This window comes from Vollenhovia emeryi, unplaced genomic scaffold (genome assembly GCF_000949405.1).
Source record: "Vollenhovia emeryi isolate VEMERY1.0 unplaced genomic scaffold, V.emery_V1.0 DF939347.1, whole genome shotgun sequence".
Taxonomy (NCBI): domain Eukaryota; kingdom Metazoa; phylum Arthropoda; class Insecta; order Hymenoptera; family Formicidae; genus Vollenhovia; species Vollenhovia emeryi.
Genome location: NW_011967019.1, coordinates 97,523 through 112,190, shown reverse-complemented (window position 1 = coordinate 112,190; position 14,668 = coordinate 97,523). Strand labels below are relative to the sequence as shown.

Here is a 14,668-nt window from a genome sequence, read left to right as displayed (position 1 = left end):
TTTACTTCAACAACATGTATATTAAAACGATATAAATATTTTAAAAACCAAAGGACGCTTTTATCTATAATATAGTGTACGATTCCTTTTTCATTTTTACATCATTTTTGCATCATTTTTTTATTAGTGACTTTTAAGTGACAAATAATGTCATGATGACATCCTAATGATATCATTATGACTTTTCTGTTCTACCTGGGATCGACACCGTCAAATTGCTTTGACCCGGCGAACAAATGACTCGACGTCGAGTCGACAAATTGGCACCGCGATCGACGCGTCGCTTCTCACCGGAGACCCCAATACCGGAACGTAAGCCACATACCTGGTGACGATCGCGACGACCGTCCGTTGTTCGCTGAACTCGCGCGTGAATGAAAAGGGCTCGGGGACGAGCTCGGGCCAACGGGTTCTCGAGGCCTGGCTGGACCGCGCTGGACCTCGCCGACGCCGAGAGCAAGGACGATCTCGGTACTCGACGTGCGACACGCGCCGCATCTCCGCGCGCGCGGCAGATTTCTCCTCTTCCGCCTCCCCGGGATTCGCACGCGAGAAATTCGAGCGGCTGCTCCACCGCGATGGCGACCGTGCGCCGCGCAACGCGCCGATTCGAAATATCGAGAGGCGCGAAGTTGCCGCGCGAGCCGCGTCGAGATATATCGACCTCTCGACGTGCGCGCGCACGCGATCTGCCCCCCGCGGCTGCACCTTCTCGAACTTTCCGCGTCGGAGCGAGAGAGAGAAAGAGTGAGAGAGGAGGCGCGAGGAGGTGCAGCTCGACGAGGTGCAGGTGTCGATCGTACGTTTGTCCCAATTTGTCCCGTCATCGTGACATTACGTGTTCTCGGATCTCATCCCGGATTTCGTTTCCGCAACGATCGCTGATCCCCGCGCTGAAGCGTCGTCGAACAGCCGAGCGATCGCTCTCGCTGATCATCTCAACTTAATCCCGTTGTCGAAACTGAGTACAGAAAGCGGGGGACTATTTTCCCGCGGCGGAGGGCGGAAGGCGAGCACGGCGACGGCGCGGCGCGGTGCGACGCGCGCAACCGCAGTGACGCACGACGATTGTTGTTCGAGAGAGTGTCTCCGCTCCGCTTCGTGTTCGTTCGTGTCAATTTGATTCAGCGACTGCCGCGGAGGGAGAGACAGACAGACACAGAGAGAGAGAGAGAGAGAGGCCAGTACGCGCGCGTGAACGAAAGGGCGAGCTGGAAAACGCGAGTGAAGGATCGTCGTCGTCGTGGTCGTGATCGCCGTTGTTGTCGCGCCGCGCGGGCCCCTCGCACACGGGGCACCATGAAGTTCCAGTACAAGGAGGAGCACCCGTTCGAGAAGAGGAAGGCCGAGGGCGAGAAGATCCGGCGGAAATATCCCGATCGGGTGCCCGTGAGTATCCCCGCGTGGCCGCGTGTAAAGGCGCCCTCCGGACGGGACGCGGCCCCGAGAACGCGGAAGGAAAGTCAACGGCGCTTTCGCTGCCGAGCTGCGCCGCCGTCCCTTTCCGCGGCGGCGGAGGGGAAGCCCCTCCAAGGTCGTGCTCTGCGTCGCATATCGCGTATCCCCGCGTCCGGACGAGACGCTTCTCCCCGGGAGGCGCCTGCCTCTCTCTCTCTCTCTCTCTCTCTCTCTCTCTCTCTCTCTCTCCTTTTTGCGCACTTATCGCGCTGCTCCTCGCGTATGCACGTACAACCCGTCATCCCCCGCTCGCGTATTGATCTGCTCCGCAACGTGCAATCTGCGAGGTTTCCCAACAGCGCGCCTCGACGCGAGCGTCGGGCTGTTTACCTTGGAATTTATTTACGTCGGGCCCCGCGACGCGTCTCGATTTCTCTCTCCCCCACCTGGTTCCGTCCCGTCCCGTCGTCGACGTAGACTTTGGACGCGAGGAGGCGTCCAGAGGCGTCTAGAGGCTCGTTGTCTTGGTCTGCGACACTCCGCTGTGCTGGGCTCGAACCATGAATCTCCTCTTCGAACCTACGCCGGGAATGTAACGACGCCAGTTTTCTATTCCAATGTTACAAGCCGCTGGTAACCTGACTTTCGGAGGCGAATTGCGCACTGTTCGATCCCCTTCGCTTTATAATACACGGCAAATGAGAAACATCGAATTAACGGGCGACAAGAGGCCAGCGCAGGTTACTGGGTGAAGTTTTATAAAATATATTTAGGGGCACGCGATTAATTGACCAGCGGGGCATAATTGATCTGCGAGCTCTTACCTTTGTTCGACGTTTAAATATAGATTTATACCTGAACTTTGTAGAACAACGATGACTAAAATTAAGTCTGGGAATAGTGCGAGGGATATTAAGTTCCAAATGATGAAGAAAAGCCTGGGGTAGGGAAACTCCGCGTGATATTTTTTGATAAGAGCACCGAGTTCCAGTTACTCGAAACTTGTACATATTTCAAGTAAAAATCTGTTCTAGTAGCGCAATACAGGGCAATAACTGGAGCAATAACTATTGGGACCTTAAATATCTCCGAAAGGCCCAGAGGAAGATTTGTGTAAGCAAGATTCCACGGTACGAAGAGGTCTATCATAATAGCGGTAATATTTTTGTCCAGGTGGAGGCGCTTCGGAGATACCGAGGTCATCTTAATTTTTTAAAATGGGTCCGATACTTTTTTTTCCCCACAATATGATAGAGGATCTTGGGACAAGTTCGGAACTCACGACGCGAGATCATTGAACAAGATTTAATGGAAAGAAAAATCGATGAAAAGACATGCAACAACGGAATGTCGCAGCCGGTGCATCAATAACTCCTGACGTTATTAAAAGAGCGAGCCAATCAATTGTCGGAAGAATCCAGTCTTGCATCGATAATGATGGCCATCACTTCGAACATCTTTTGTAAACGTAAATTTCATTCGATAATAAAAACGTATTATCGATTTTTCTTTCCATTAAATCTTGCGCAATGCTCTTGTGTCGTGAGTTCCGAACGTGTTTCGAGCTCCTCTATCATATTATGGGAGAAAAACATATGGGACCCGTTTTAAAAAATTAAGATGACCTTGGTATCCCCGAAGCGCCTCCACCTGGACAAAAATATTATCGCTATTACCCACACAGCACAGAAAGATTGCAGGAAGATTGCAGAAATGTCACATTGCAAGATTGCAATATTGCAGCGACGTTGCGCAACATTGCTGCAACGTTGAAATGTCCGCCCTCAGAAAGATTACAGTGCAACATTATAGCAATGTTACAGTGCAATATTTTTGGAATAATTTGTTGTTGTACATAAGCAGAGAATTTACTAATTACATCCGGGCCTTTTTCAATACACAGCAAGCTATTGCGAAGCAACCTAAGGAGATTATGTCGCTTAGCAATAGATGGAGATTGCGAGCAACACCGCACTGATCAAGTACTTAATAATTCGCGCATTATTGGTATCAACGAAAACAACATTATAAAATTCTCGTAATTAGAAAAATTTTTTTAATAGAAAATATAGTATTTTTATTATTTTTGAAACATTGCTGCAATATTGCTATCGAAAGTTTGCAATTTTATATCCCTGCAATGTCTGTGTAAGATTGCACTGCAATCTGCAAGATTGCAACGTTCCTGCAATGTAACTGCAACCATCTGTGCTGTATGGGTATGATAGCCCCCTTCGTACCGTGGAATTTTGATTACACAAATCTTCCTCTGGGCCTTATAGATTCGGAGATATTTAAGGTTCTAATAGTTAATGTTCCACCCTGTATATTGGCGCAACATTGGGAAATAATGTGAATCTAAAAGTGTTCCCAGTATTGGTCCAATATTGTGAAAGATGGACGCCTCCTCGTATTGGTTTAATATCGTACCCAATATTCTTATTACGTTGTTAAATATTGGCCAACGCATTGTCAATAGAAATCTAGTATTGTATAATTGCGCAATATTTACATTCGTTCCATGGCCAATGTAGACTTCACGATATCGGCAAGTGCACTTCTAATACAACCAACATTGGACCAGTGTTTAGCCAATATACTGTGCCACTAGGGTGGATTCGAGGGGGAAACCGCTGAGCAAAATCTTGTACACCAATGCCCACTAATTCCCACACTGGTAAAAAGATATCTTGATCCAAAAAGACACTACTCAAGAAAATTATTCATTAGGTTGCTCCTTCTTAACTTCAATTTAAAAAATAATGAACAAATTAAGACACGCATCGCTTTAATTCAAGTAGGTATTTATTAAATATCCAAGAATGGATAGTTTTAAATTTGAAAAATTTTATTTTAATTCCACAAAATGTTTACCAAGATGTAATTTTCGCCGCGAAGAAGATTGGATTTCTTATTTAACAAAAACAATTATTTCATTTAACAAATAGTATTCTATATCTCACGAAGTCTTTATTTGAATGTGGAGAATGTAATGATTTCAATTAATTTACTTAATATAATACATTTAATATATAAAGAATTTAAATGAGTTTTAGGCCAATGTTTTTACGAGCTAAAATTAATTTACTGTCTCATTGATATGATGTAAATACAAGGGTATAATGTATAACGTCGTCAAGCTTCTATAATATAGGCTGCAGTCAAGCTGCCGCTTAGAGTGTCCCGAAGTATTCTTCTGCTCTTTTCCTTCAGTAAAGATGGAAAGAGAGGAGAAACGCTTCGAAGCATTTATAGCGGCAGCTTGACCGCAACCATAGTTTAATAAATAACGGACGTTGACACCTTGTAATTATAAAATTTAAATAAATGTATTAACGATTAAGTTATAACAATAGAATATAAATTAAATAAATAACGGACGCTGACAGCTTGTAAATGTAAAATATAAATAAATGTATTAGCGCGATTAAGTTACAAATATAAAATATAAGTTAAATAAGTAACGGACATTTTGATTCTACTTAGTCTTCTTCAGCGAACATGTCTTTGTGATTGGATGGACCGTGTTTCCTTTTCTTTGTGTCATCTATTTCTTCACTATTGTAACCACTCTATTGTAACATGACGAAAGACAGTACCGTTCGATATAGACTACCTCTCGATCTCCAACAAAGTCTATCGGATCCAAAGCAACCTTCCAAATAATTTGCAACACTGTTCTCACTAAGGAATGAAAAATAGTGAAGCAAAGAAATAGATGACACAAAGAAAAGGAAACCCGGTCCATCCAATCACAAAGACATGTTCGCTGAAGAAGACTAAGGGCGTTTTCCAGCAAGGACACAGTGTAACACAGTGAATCGTTTCATCCTTGTTTAACATTGGCAAACAACAAGGATGTAATGATTCACAGTGTTACACTGTGTCACATTGTGTCCTTGCTGGAAAACGTCCTAAGTAGAGTCGAAACGTCCGTTATTTATTTAACTTATATTTTATATTTATAACTTAATCGTTAATACATTTATTTATATTTTATAATTACAAGGTGTCAACGTCCGTTATTTATTAAACTATATTATAGAAGCTTGACGACGTTATACATTATACCCTTGTATTGACATCATAACAATGAGACAGTAAATTAATTTTAGCTCGTAAAAACATTGGCCTAAAACTCATCTAAATTCTTTATGTATTAACTGAGACGAGCCTGTCAAAAAACCTCATAATACATTTACTTGAAATTTGATATTTTCATTTAAGTAGAATAAATATTTACTTCAGTAAGAAGAATTTTTGGCAAATCTATTTATTTAGTGAAAATGATTTTTTTGTCAATGGACATTACTTTACCTTATTATCTTACGTTACCTTATTTATCTTGTTTCATCTCATTGTATCTTATTTTATCTTTAATGCCCCGGCAAGGCCTAATGCCCAAAAAATACCTAGCAATTTTGTACGCCACAATACCCTCAGCGGTTTCCCCCTCGGGTGGATTTGAACGTGAAATAAAAGTCGACAGATAAAAGTAAGAGCTCGCAAATCGATTACGCTCCGCTGGTCAAAGTTAATTGTGTTCTTCTAAATATATTTTTCTCTCGGATTCAACGGGGGGGGGGGGGGGATCTTTCCGCTGATAGAAATCGTAGTCGTTTCGATCGGGAGAAAGAAAGACGCGTAAATATTTGGAAACAGACTTGACCTGGAGCGGCCACTCCACCTTCGTGCGATTAATTTCCGCTGTACATGTACGGCTAATCTCTTTTAATCGATATTGAAGATCTAAACTCCGAAATGTACCCCGACTCGTAACTGATCGCGCGATTACTTTCGGTATCGATGATCGTCAAAAGGTAGGAACGATCGTGTTTACTTCGCGGCTGTGTGAGTCACCGATCACATGACGGCAGTTTCGCGCGAAATTATCGTATCGCGAGATTACCTACCGTTTCGCAACGCGCACTCGTCCGCCGGGTTCAATTACAGGACTTCGCGTCCGAGTCCTGTTATTCAACAGTTGGACGCGTTTCAGATTCTCTCACGGCGCTAAGTGTGCTCCAAAGCTCGTCCGGACAGCGAGCCAAAGGTTTAAACCTTCTTTAATGCTTTCGCTAGCGGAGGTTGAAATCTCATTGTCCGCGCGAACAATGTCACGCGGATGCGCCGAGATTGATTTGCTCCGTGCGTTCGCGGCGACTAATCGAGACGTCGCAGCCTTGTGTATTAAAAAGAGAGAGAGAGAGAGAGAGAGAGAGAGAGAGAGAGAGAGAGAAATGCGTGAGAATAACGAATGTGAATAACGTAATGTGTTGTTGCAGGTAATAGTGGAGAAGGCGCCTAAGGCGAAGATCAGTGATCTGGATAAGCAAAAGTACTTGGTGCCCTCTGACTTGACCGTCGGGCAGTTTTACTTTTTAATTCGCAAGAGGATTCATCTGCGTCCCGAGGATGCCCTGTTCTTCTTCGTCAACAATATCATTCCTCCGACAAGCGCCACCATGGGTTCCCTTTACGCGGTAATTAGAATGAATTGCTAGGCCTGGTCTGCAGCAAGTCGTTGGTCAGAGGTCGGAACTACATGTAAATCCATTTCCTTTCCGGGTGAAACCGACGTACGGTTCTGACTTGTGACCTACGACTAACAACTCATCGTAGACCGGGCTTGATGGCAGAGAATCCGCAAGTGCTTCGGACCGTCTCAAGTCGTAGACGTAAGGCAAGGCGGAGAGAAACTCAAATCTTGCACAAGAGACTTTCACGACTCGAGTCTTTCTCTGCCCTGCTTTGCGTCTACGACTCGGGACAGTCTTGGGCTGATGGCAGAGAACGATCCGTAACGGCTTAAGGCTGTCTTATTAATTGTTAGTCGTAGACGTAAGGCAAGCCCGAGAAAAACTCAGGTCTTATACAAGAGACCTTCACTACTCGAGTTTTTCTCTGCCTTGCCTTACGTCTACGACTAAGACAGTCTTGAGCCGTTACGGATCGTTCTCTGCCATCAGCCTTACAGTAAAGCGAGTGAAGATGCTTCCGGTTTCGTCCAGCGAACGCTCTAATCTTGTCAACGTTTGTCCACAGGAACATCACGAAGAGGATTTCTTCCTATATATAGCGTATAGCGATGAAAATGTATACGGCCACTAAAACCCCGTGGGATGATTGAGTTTCCGTGACAGCAAGGGATTCAGCAACCAAAATCCTACCCATTTACCGACGTAGTGCTCATAGGTGCTTTCGAAAAAAAAAAACGAGCATACAAAATTACATCTATCGATATACTTTGTGTGAAATTTTATGTCAAGATGCTGCACATTTGCCTCCTTCGAAAAAAAAAACAGCTGCACAGTTATATACCCTTGGATGATAAATGCTTGTCGATTCCATTCTTTCTTTGCCACCTAAGAGAACTTTAGTTCACCGTACGTTGTAAGAACAACTAACTTTGTGCAGAAGGATGATCATGTAATGTCTATAGCCTGGCCACTCCAAAAAAAAAGAACAAAAGAGGAAAAACCGAAAAAAAAGTCTTTGTATTGCCAAATATCATTAATATTTTCACGAGTTACGTTTCACCGCACATTATAATCATAATGTTCTCTGAAATTAGTAATCATACCATTATAAATTCGAAGTGTGATTATAGACGACAGGAATTCTATGCGTGATATCATTTTCCACATTAGATTAATGTTACATATGATTTTGACGTTATTTAATTGATAAAAGGACGAAGAAAAATTGTTGGATATATGTAAGTGAGAAAAATTTTCTGTAATATCTAGAAAATGTAAGGCCAATAAAAAAAAGTTGAAAACACCTGGCATTTTCTATGTTCTTTTGTAATTACTTTTCTCTCGATTCATAGTTGGCTTTTAATAGAATCCGCTTGATCGGTTGCTGACAGAAGTCCTGACGTCGCTATCAATACCAGTGCCAGACTTGTTTTGCTCGCGCAACCTAAATTTTTTATTTGTTTGTCCCGAGCACGCTCGCTGTGTGCGAACGAAGCCATCGGCAGTCCAACTCCTTCTACCGACTAGGTAGCCCAGTTTGAACGTCATGGAACTAGAGGGTTTAGAGAAAAATGGCACGAACGTTACTGTCGAGAGATATATTAGTCCGATGTACAATCTTTCGCAAGAGGATAGCAACTGGATCGTCACGAGCTCCTTCATGATTTTCACGATGCAAACAGGTAATACGGAGAATAACTTTTCCGAAAATGAAAGTGAGTTGTACTTTCCGTCGCCGATTAAGGCACAAACTGTTACTACCGTTACTGTCGCGGCGCCTTCACTATTGTGCGCGCGAGAGTACACGTTAATCCCCCATTACAAACCCCCGTAGGTTTCGGAATGCTGGAGTCCGGGTGTGTGTCGGTGAAAAACGAGGTCAATATCATGATGAAGAACGTGGTCGATATTGTTCTCGGCGGTCTGACTTACTGGATGTTCGGATTCGGATTCAGCTTCGGCTTGGACAAGCCCAACAACCCTCTGGTCGGTATGGGAGGTATATTCGTGGACCCTCCCGTCGACGACGAGTACATGGGCGCCATTTGCGCCGCGTTTCTATTTCAATTGAGCTTCGCCACCACTTCGACGACCATCGTCAGCGGCGCAATGGCGGAACGGTATTTATCCGCGCGCTGATATCGCGGATGGACGTGGCCAATTGCGCGATTTTGCATTTCCAGATGTAACTTCAAGGCGTACTGCGTCTTCTCGTTTCTCAACACTATCGTGTACTGCTTGCCAGCCGGATGGGTGTGGGGCGATCACGGTTTCCTGAACCGCATGGGGGCCGTTGATATCGCGGGCTCGGGCACGGTGCACCTCGTCGGCGGTATTTCAGGTAGTCAGGGATGTGCAAACGCGATTAATCATCGCCGGGCGATAAACTGATAAACTTCACGCGATAAACCCGTTAATGCGTGCCCATTAATTTATACAGCTCTGGCCTGCGCCATCATGCTCGGTCCTAGAATAGGCAGATACGACAACGGCATCGATCCCCTGCCGCTCGGATCACCGGTCAATGCTATTATGGGGCTGTTTGTGCTGTGGTAAAGCAATCATCGCAGATTACCGCGATAATTAGCGCAACAAGTCGCAGAGTAGAAAAGGGATTATTAATCGCAGGTGGGGCTGGTTGGCGTTCAACAGCGGTAGCACCGGTGGGGTAACCGGTGAGCGATGGGCGTACGCCGCTCGTGCGGCTGTTGCCACGATGATAGCCAGCATGGGGGGCGGCTTGGTCGGTCTGGGATTCAGTTTAACTAATCCAAATGGGATTGACATCCTCAGCCAGATAAACGGTGTTCTTGGAGCACTGGTGGCAGTTACCGGTAATGCTTAATTAGTACACGGAGAGAATTTTCTCCTAACAATTACCCTGAAAATCGTGGGACAACACGGCACTTTGAACAACTTTATGAGACTTTTCTGAAATGTTACTAGTAAGATGCATAATTTGCAAATGTAGAAATTTTACTATACATTTTACTCTCTCTAGTAAACTCTCTTAAAATTTTTCAAAATGCCACGTTGCAGTGTACATTTTATCAGTAAAATTTCAATAGACTGATAAAATTCTTCGAGACGCTGCGTTGTCGCGCGATTACGTGATGTCCAGGGTAAGTTTTAAGAGAAAATTCCCCCCGTGTACAGAAACCGTGTGAAAGGCAGAACCGATTCTCAAAACCGTCGACGTTGCCTTAGGTGGCTGTTTCCTCTACAGAGGCTGGGAAGCGATGATAGTCGGGATGGTAGGCGGCTTTATCACGTGTATCGCAATGCCAGCGTTAGACAAACTTCACATAGACGATCCCGTCGGTGCAGCCGCCACTCACGGTGCGTTCACGTTAATTCCACCGAGATGCGTGCAATTGTTTTAAGTTTCTCACAACGTATCTGGCCATCGCGATAACAAACGTACGCGTTCCCTTTAAGTATAGGCGCAAGTGGTATCTGGGGCGTGGTCGCCATCGGTTTATTCGCTGATGATCCATATCCGCTCGATACCACAGGTGGAAGGAAGGGCTTGTTCAAGGGTTCGTACAGCGCAATAATTTAGCGTATCTTGCCTCTTCCGCATCACGTGAATTCTTTCCCCGTAGGAGGCGGCTGGTATCTATTAGGAGTACAAAGCTTATCAGCACTTTGCTTGACGGTTTGGAGTTTTCTCAGCTCTATCATACTGCTATGGGTATCACGACTTCACTCTTTAAACAGAAAATGTACATGTAAGATGTAAGTAACGCCTGTCTTTTTCGTAGATAATAAATAAGATAATACCGATTAGAATGTCAGTCTATGAAGAAGTGCTCGGAGCTGATCTCGTGGAGCACAGAATACGTCATTCGTCGGTACGAATTTCTCTATTACCTCAATTTCTTTCTGAACCGTTAACATTTAACTCGTGCGAGATATGTTTGTCTTTGCAGATAGGCGTGAGTCGTGCCATGTCGGCGCTTCGGCCGTTCACCATGGAGAAGGAACTGAGGAACGTACCGCCCGTAGGGATGAATCCTGGTAAGACAGAATTGTTTGTAATTTGTGAAAGTGCGTAGTAACGCGCGCCTTTGACGCAGGTCACGATTCATACCTTGCTCAGCACAAAAGAAAGAAAGAGCTGGCGGGTCTCGCCAAGTTTGAGAAACGACAGTCGTCGAAGAATCTGGTGGCGAGGAATTCCCGGATCAGGACGATCGCGGACTCCTCCGCGATAACCGCGGAAGCGAAGCCGCAGTTCGCTTGGATAGATTAGATCAAAAGGAAACGAACCCACAGTGAGACCCGTATCGGTACTTTGTCAGATGTGTAAATTTATTACAAATGTATAAACACGTGCACATCCTAATTTCGTCGTATTCAGATACGTTCGAACAATGTGTGTGTGTGTGTGTGTGTGTGTGTATGTGTGTATGTGTACGTGCGAGAGAGACACACGTTTCTTAATAAGTACTTAAATTTTTACGCATTCATACATACAAATATTGATCGCGGACACACATGCACGCGCACACGACACCGAGATAAATGGACACGATAAGTGGATCACAGACAAACTGAATTTTAACACGATGCTTAGCCAATGGCACAGATATTCGAGTCGAGTGAACTAGCTAATCGTCCGTGACGCTCGATAAGACGCTTGTTATTATAGGAAATAAAATATTTCGATAAATATTTATGCATCTTCCCCGTTGTCTTTCATATATCGAAGATGTGTACACCAGACGCTCTATTTCGATGCTCTCGTTTGTATATTGGCAGGAACTGTTCCTGGGAACTGTATATATATTTATATATATATATATATATATATTCACAAAATACCATTCTCCCTTTGTCTTCTCAGATATTGTACTGATGCACGTTGAAAGTATTTACAATCTCACTGCATTTTTCGTGATATTTCTTTCGACTCTCTATTTCTAAATGATCGATACGTCAAGAAATCGTTTCTAAACTAAATTTAGAAAATTTAACTGGATATACATGTATGAATGTGGCAATATTCTAGAGATGTAAGACTAGAGTATCACACGTCTTTTGGAGGGCATGACATATAGATGAAATTTTCTCACACAACACTTGATTCCTGCGGCGATCAATAATTAAGAGAGTACGAGGATGCTTAATACTTTTAACATATAAAAATGCACCTAAAAGATTAGCACGCTATCGATTCCTACATTATTACAAATGTATTTCCTTCTCTACTAGAGCGATATAAATACCTATGTCTAAATTTATTCTATACGTCGCTACGTGATAGGGAAACTTACTAGTTACGCGTAGTGTGTAATCTTATGGAACACAATAGGTCGGATACTTGAACCTATACCGTTATTATATACTGCTCGACGCCCACTGAGACACTTCTGTAGGAAGACCAGGATAATTTTTCACAGCCTCAACAACCTGCTGCGATGTTAATGTAAATTTGTAATATTGATACTCTTTCTCGAACTTGGTATTCGTATTTCCAACTGGCAACAGGATCTCCAAGTTCTGTGGAATACACACGTGTTAGCCATCCGCGCATTTCGAGAACCCAGTGAGGAAAAATTATTTTAATGGGAGAAGCATCTCTCACCTTGATATGCTCGAAAGCTTTCATGATGACCGGTCTCTGGACAGATTGTATAGAGGAGTTCTGATTCGCGAACTTGATATAGCGATTGTATATCGCCTCGAAATTCAATGGCTCGCCGTCGTAAATCTCCGTCTCATGCTTCATCGCTATTATCTGTGACAATATATCGAGATATGTCAATTTTACAACACCACCGAATAAATACCAAAGTGTTATGGAAGCGTATGGTGACTGGGAACGAGAATTGCATTGTTGGAATTCGATTTTCTAATTGAACGACTTGAGAGACTCCTGACTGCGCATGCATCTTCGTGGGCATCACACCACGGATTTGCACGCCCGCACAGAGTTTCATTCCTCAAAGTACCAATCCAAGAAATACCAAAGTGTTGCGAGGGCTCCCAAAAAGAAAATGTGTAGAAAGGGGGGAGAGAGAGAGAGTGCCAATGTGAGCCACAAAATGAATGGAACTCGGTTCTCACGATTTAGAATCAAACTTTCTCTCCAATAGCAAACGTTTCGACCCTGCTTCGGGTCTTCCTCGGTAAAAATTCGGTTTAAATACTGCCAAATGAAATTGGATTCAGGACACGGTTATAAAGTATATAAAACGTACCAAACACATCTCTAAAATGGACAATCCTTCGAGCATCAACAATTTGTCGTCCTCCGAGAAGATTTTGCTCGCTTCTACGAAGTCATTCACTTCCAGCTTCTGATGCTTCTCCGACAACGTCGAGACAGCTACCGCGAGGAAATTCCTGAAGCTCCTCTCGCTCACGTCGATGTGGTACATTCTCTTGAGTAAATTCACCATCGTAACGTTGGCGGTCAAACTCTTAATGTACTCGTTCCACATGGAACCGAATTGCGGATCTATTGTACAATCGTCGTACTGCTGCTCGACTTTATTCACATTCTCGTCGTCGGGCAAGCTGAGGAGGTCCCGAAACAGCTCCAGACGATCGTCAAACGCGGACATGGGCTGCTCCGAGGACGACGTGTCGCCGGGAAACAGAAAGATCTGGCGATGCGAGAATCTCGACTTGACCCTCTTCTCCAGCAGCTCCATGACGTCCAATCTGCAGCTTATCCCTATCACGCATATCGGCACCTACGAAGTCGAGTGGAAATTATTCGCTCGCGCCAACATCTACGCGCGGCCTCTCGCGCTTCTCGTCCAGCTCGAGGCGTTTACCTGCGCCGACTGAGCGACGTCGAACAAATTGTACAACAACGTCTGATTGTGATGCCCGCAGAACAGATCGAACTCGTCGAGCACGAAGACGACCGGCTTGGAGCGGTTTTTGTCGCCGGACTTGAGGCAGTCCAGGAGAAAGCTCAGGTTTTCCGCGAACGTGCCGAAGACCTTGTCGCCAACAGCGTTTTCCAATTGCATCTGCCGCGTGAGATCCTTGAGCGCCAGACGGTCGTCGGTGTGCACCAGTCCATGAAGGTTCACTATCAGCGCGTTGTCCTTGAAGCTTTTTAAAGCGGACAACTCCTTCAGGACGCTACTGACGAGCTGAAATCACACAATTTGTTCTGATTGCAATACGGACCAGTCTATAGGAAACGACTCGTCGTCGTCGTCGACGCCGATCGACGAGTCGTTTCTGTACCGAGAAGTGTATCGGCAGTTTGTACAGTCACAGGAGGACGGAATCGTACCGTTGTCTTGCCGCTGCCTCTGGGCCCGACCAGCAAGACGGAGTTGCTCTCGCCTACCTCGACCGTGCGCTTCACCAAGTCCAGCACGTGCAGCCGCTCGTTGACGTGATGCCTGAACTTGGTCTCGGGACACATTATCTTACGCTTCAAGTACTTTCGCGTGAGCAGAATCATGTTGTCCTGGAAGTCGATTGCCATGTTCTTCTTCTTGCTCATCGTCCCGGCTGGTCTCGAGCTACCCCGAGAGAATTGGAAGACCTGCAAGCGACGGGGAGGGGGGGGGGTCTACTGAACGGTCGGAAATGTCACTTTTGAGACGCGCTTAGTCCAAAGCCGAACGGATCGGTTTTCTATAAATAAAACAACGCTGTGTATCCCGGCAGGCCACGTAACGCCGAGGTGCCACGGGGAGAGGAAAAAAAGGAGACGAGCGAATACACCTGTGTGGCAAAACGTTTAAAAATACCCCCGAATCGGGAGGGGAAAAACACAACCCAGCCGCGTCTCGCGGAATCCGGCGACACCGCGA

At 45.0% G+C, this 14,668-nt stretch overlaps 3 protein-coding genes across 4 annotated transcripts; 2 read left to right on the top strand and 1 right to left on the bottom strand.

Annotated features, from left to right (window-relative positions):
• The first annotated feature begins 1,037 nt into the window (after nucleotides 1–1,037).
• Nucleotides 1,038–7,733, top strand: LOC105558404 (gamma-aminobutyric acid receptor-associated protein). Its single transcript, XM_012006064.1, has 3 exons — nucleotides 1,038–1,389; nucleotides 6,684–6,881; nucleotides 7,444–7,733. Exons 1-3 carry the CDS (start codon nucleotides 1,300–1,302, stop codon nucleotides 7,507–7,509), a joined length of 354 nt encoding a protein of 117 aa, XP_011861454.1. The 5' UTR covers nucleotides 1,038–1,299; the 3' UTR covers nucleotides 7,510–7,733.
• A 681-nt stretch (nucleotides 7,734–8,414) lies between these two features.
• On the top strand, nucleotides 8,415–11,136 carry LOC105558405 (putative ammonium transporter 3). Of its 2 annotated transcripts, XM_012006065.1 has the most exons (11): nucleotides 8,415–8,560; nucleotides 8,713–8,998; nucleotides 9,062–9,219; nucleotides 9,319–9,430; nucleotides 9,507–9,712; nucleotides 10,086–10,217; nucleotides 10,322–10,417; nucleotides 10,484–10,572; nucleotides 10,643–10,732; nucleotides 10,811–10,898; nucleotides 10,958–11,136. In XM_012006065.1, the coding sequence occupies exons 1-11, from the start codon at nucleotides 8,425–8,427 to the stop codon at nucleotides 11,131–11,133; spliced, it is 1,569 nt and encodes a 522-aa protein (XP_011861455.1). In that variant the 5' UTR covers nucleotides 8,415–8,424; the 3' UTR covers nucleotides 11,134–11,136. The 2 variants fall into 2 exon arrangements, with proteins under 2 accessions (XP_011861455.1, XP_011861456.1); XM_012006066.1 differs by lacking the exons at nucleotides 10,643–10,732; nucleotides 10,958–11,136 and having other exon boundaries at nucleotides 10,484–10,616; nucleotides 10,811–10,887.
• A 35-nt stretch (nucleotides 11,137–11,171) lies between these two features.
• LOC105558407 (origin recognition complex subunit 4) lies at nucleotides 11,172–14,661 on the bottom strand. Its single transcript, XM_012006067.1, has 5 exons — nucleotides 14,140–14,661; nucleotides 13,667–13,993; nucleotides 13,085–13,582; nucleotides 12,469–12,621; nucleotides 11,172–12,383 (listed from the first exon to the last, which is right to left on the bottom strand). The coding sequence occupies exons 1-5, from the start codon at nucleotides 14,353–14,355 to the stop codon at nucleotides 12,222–12,224; spliced, it is 1,356 nt and encodes a 451-aa protein (XP_011861457.1). The 5' UTR covers nucleotides 14,356–14,661; the 3' UTR covers nucleotides 11,172–12,221.
• Nucleotides 14,662–14,668: the final 7 nt, after the last annotated feature.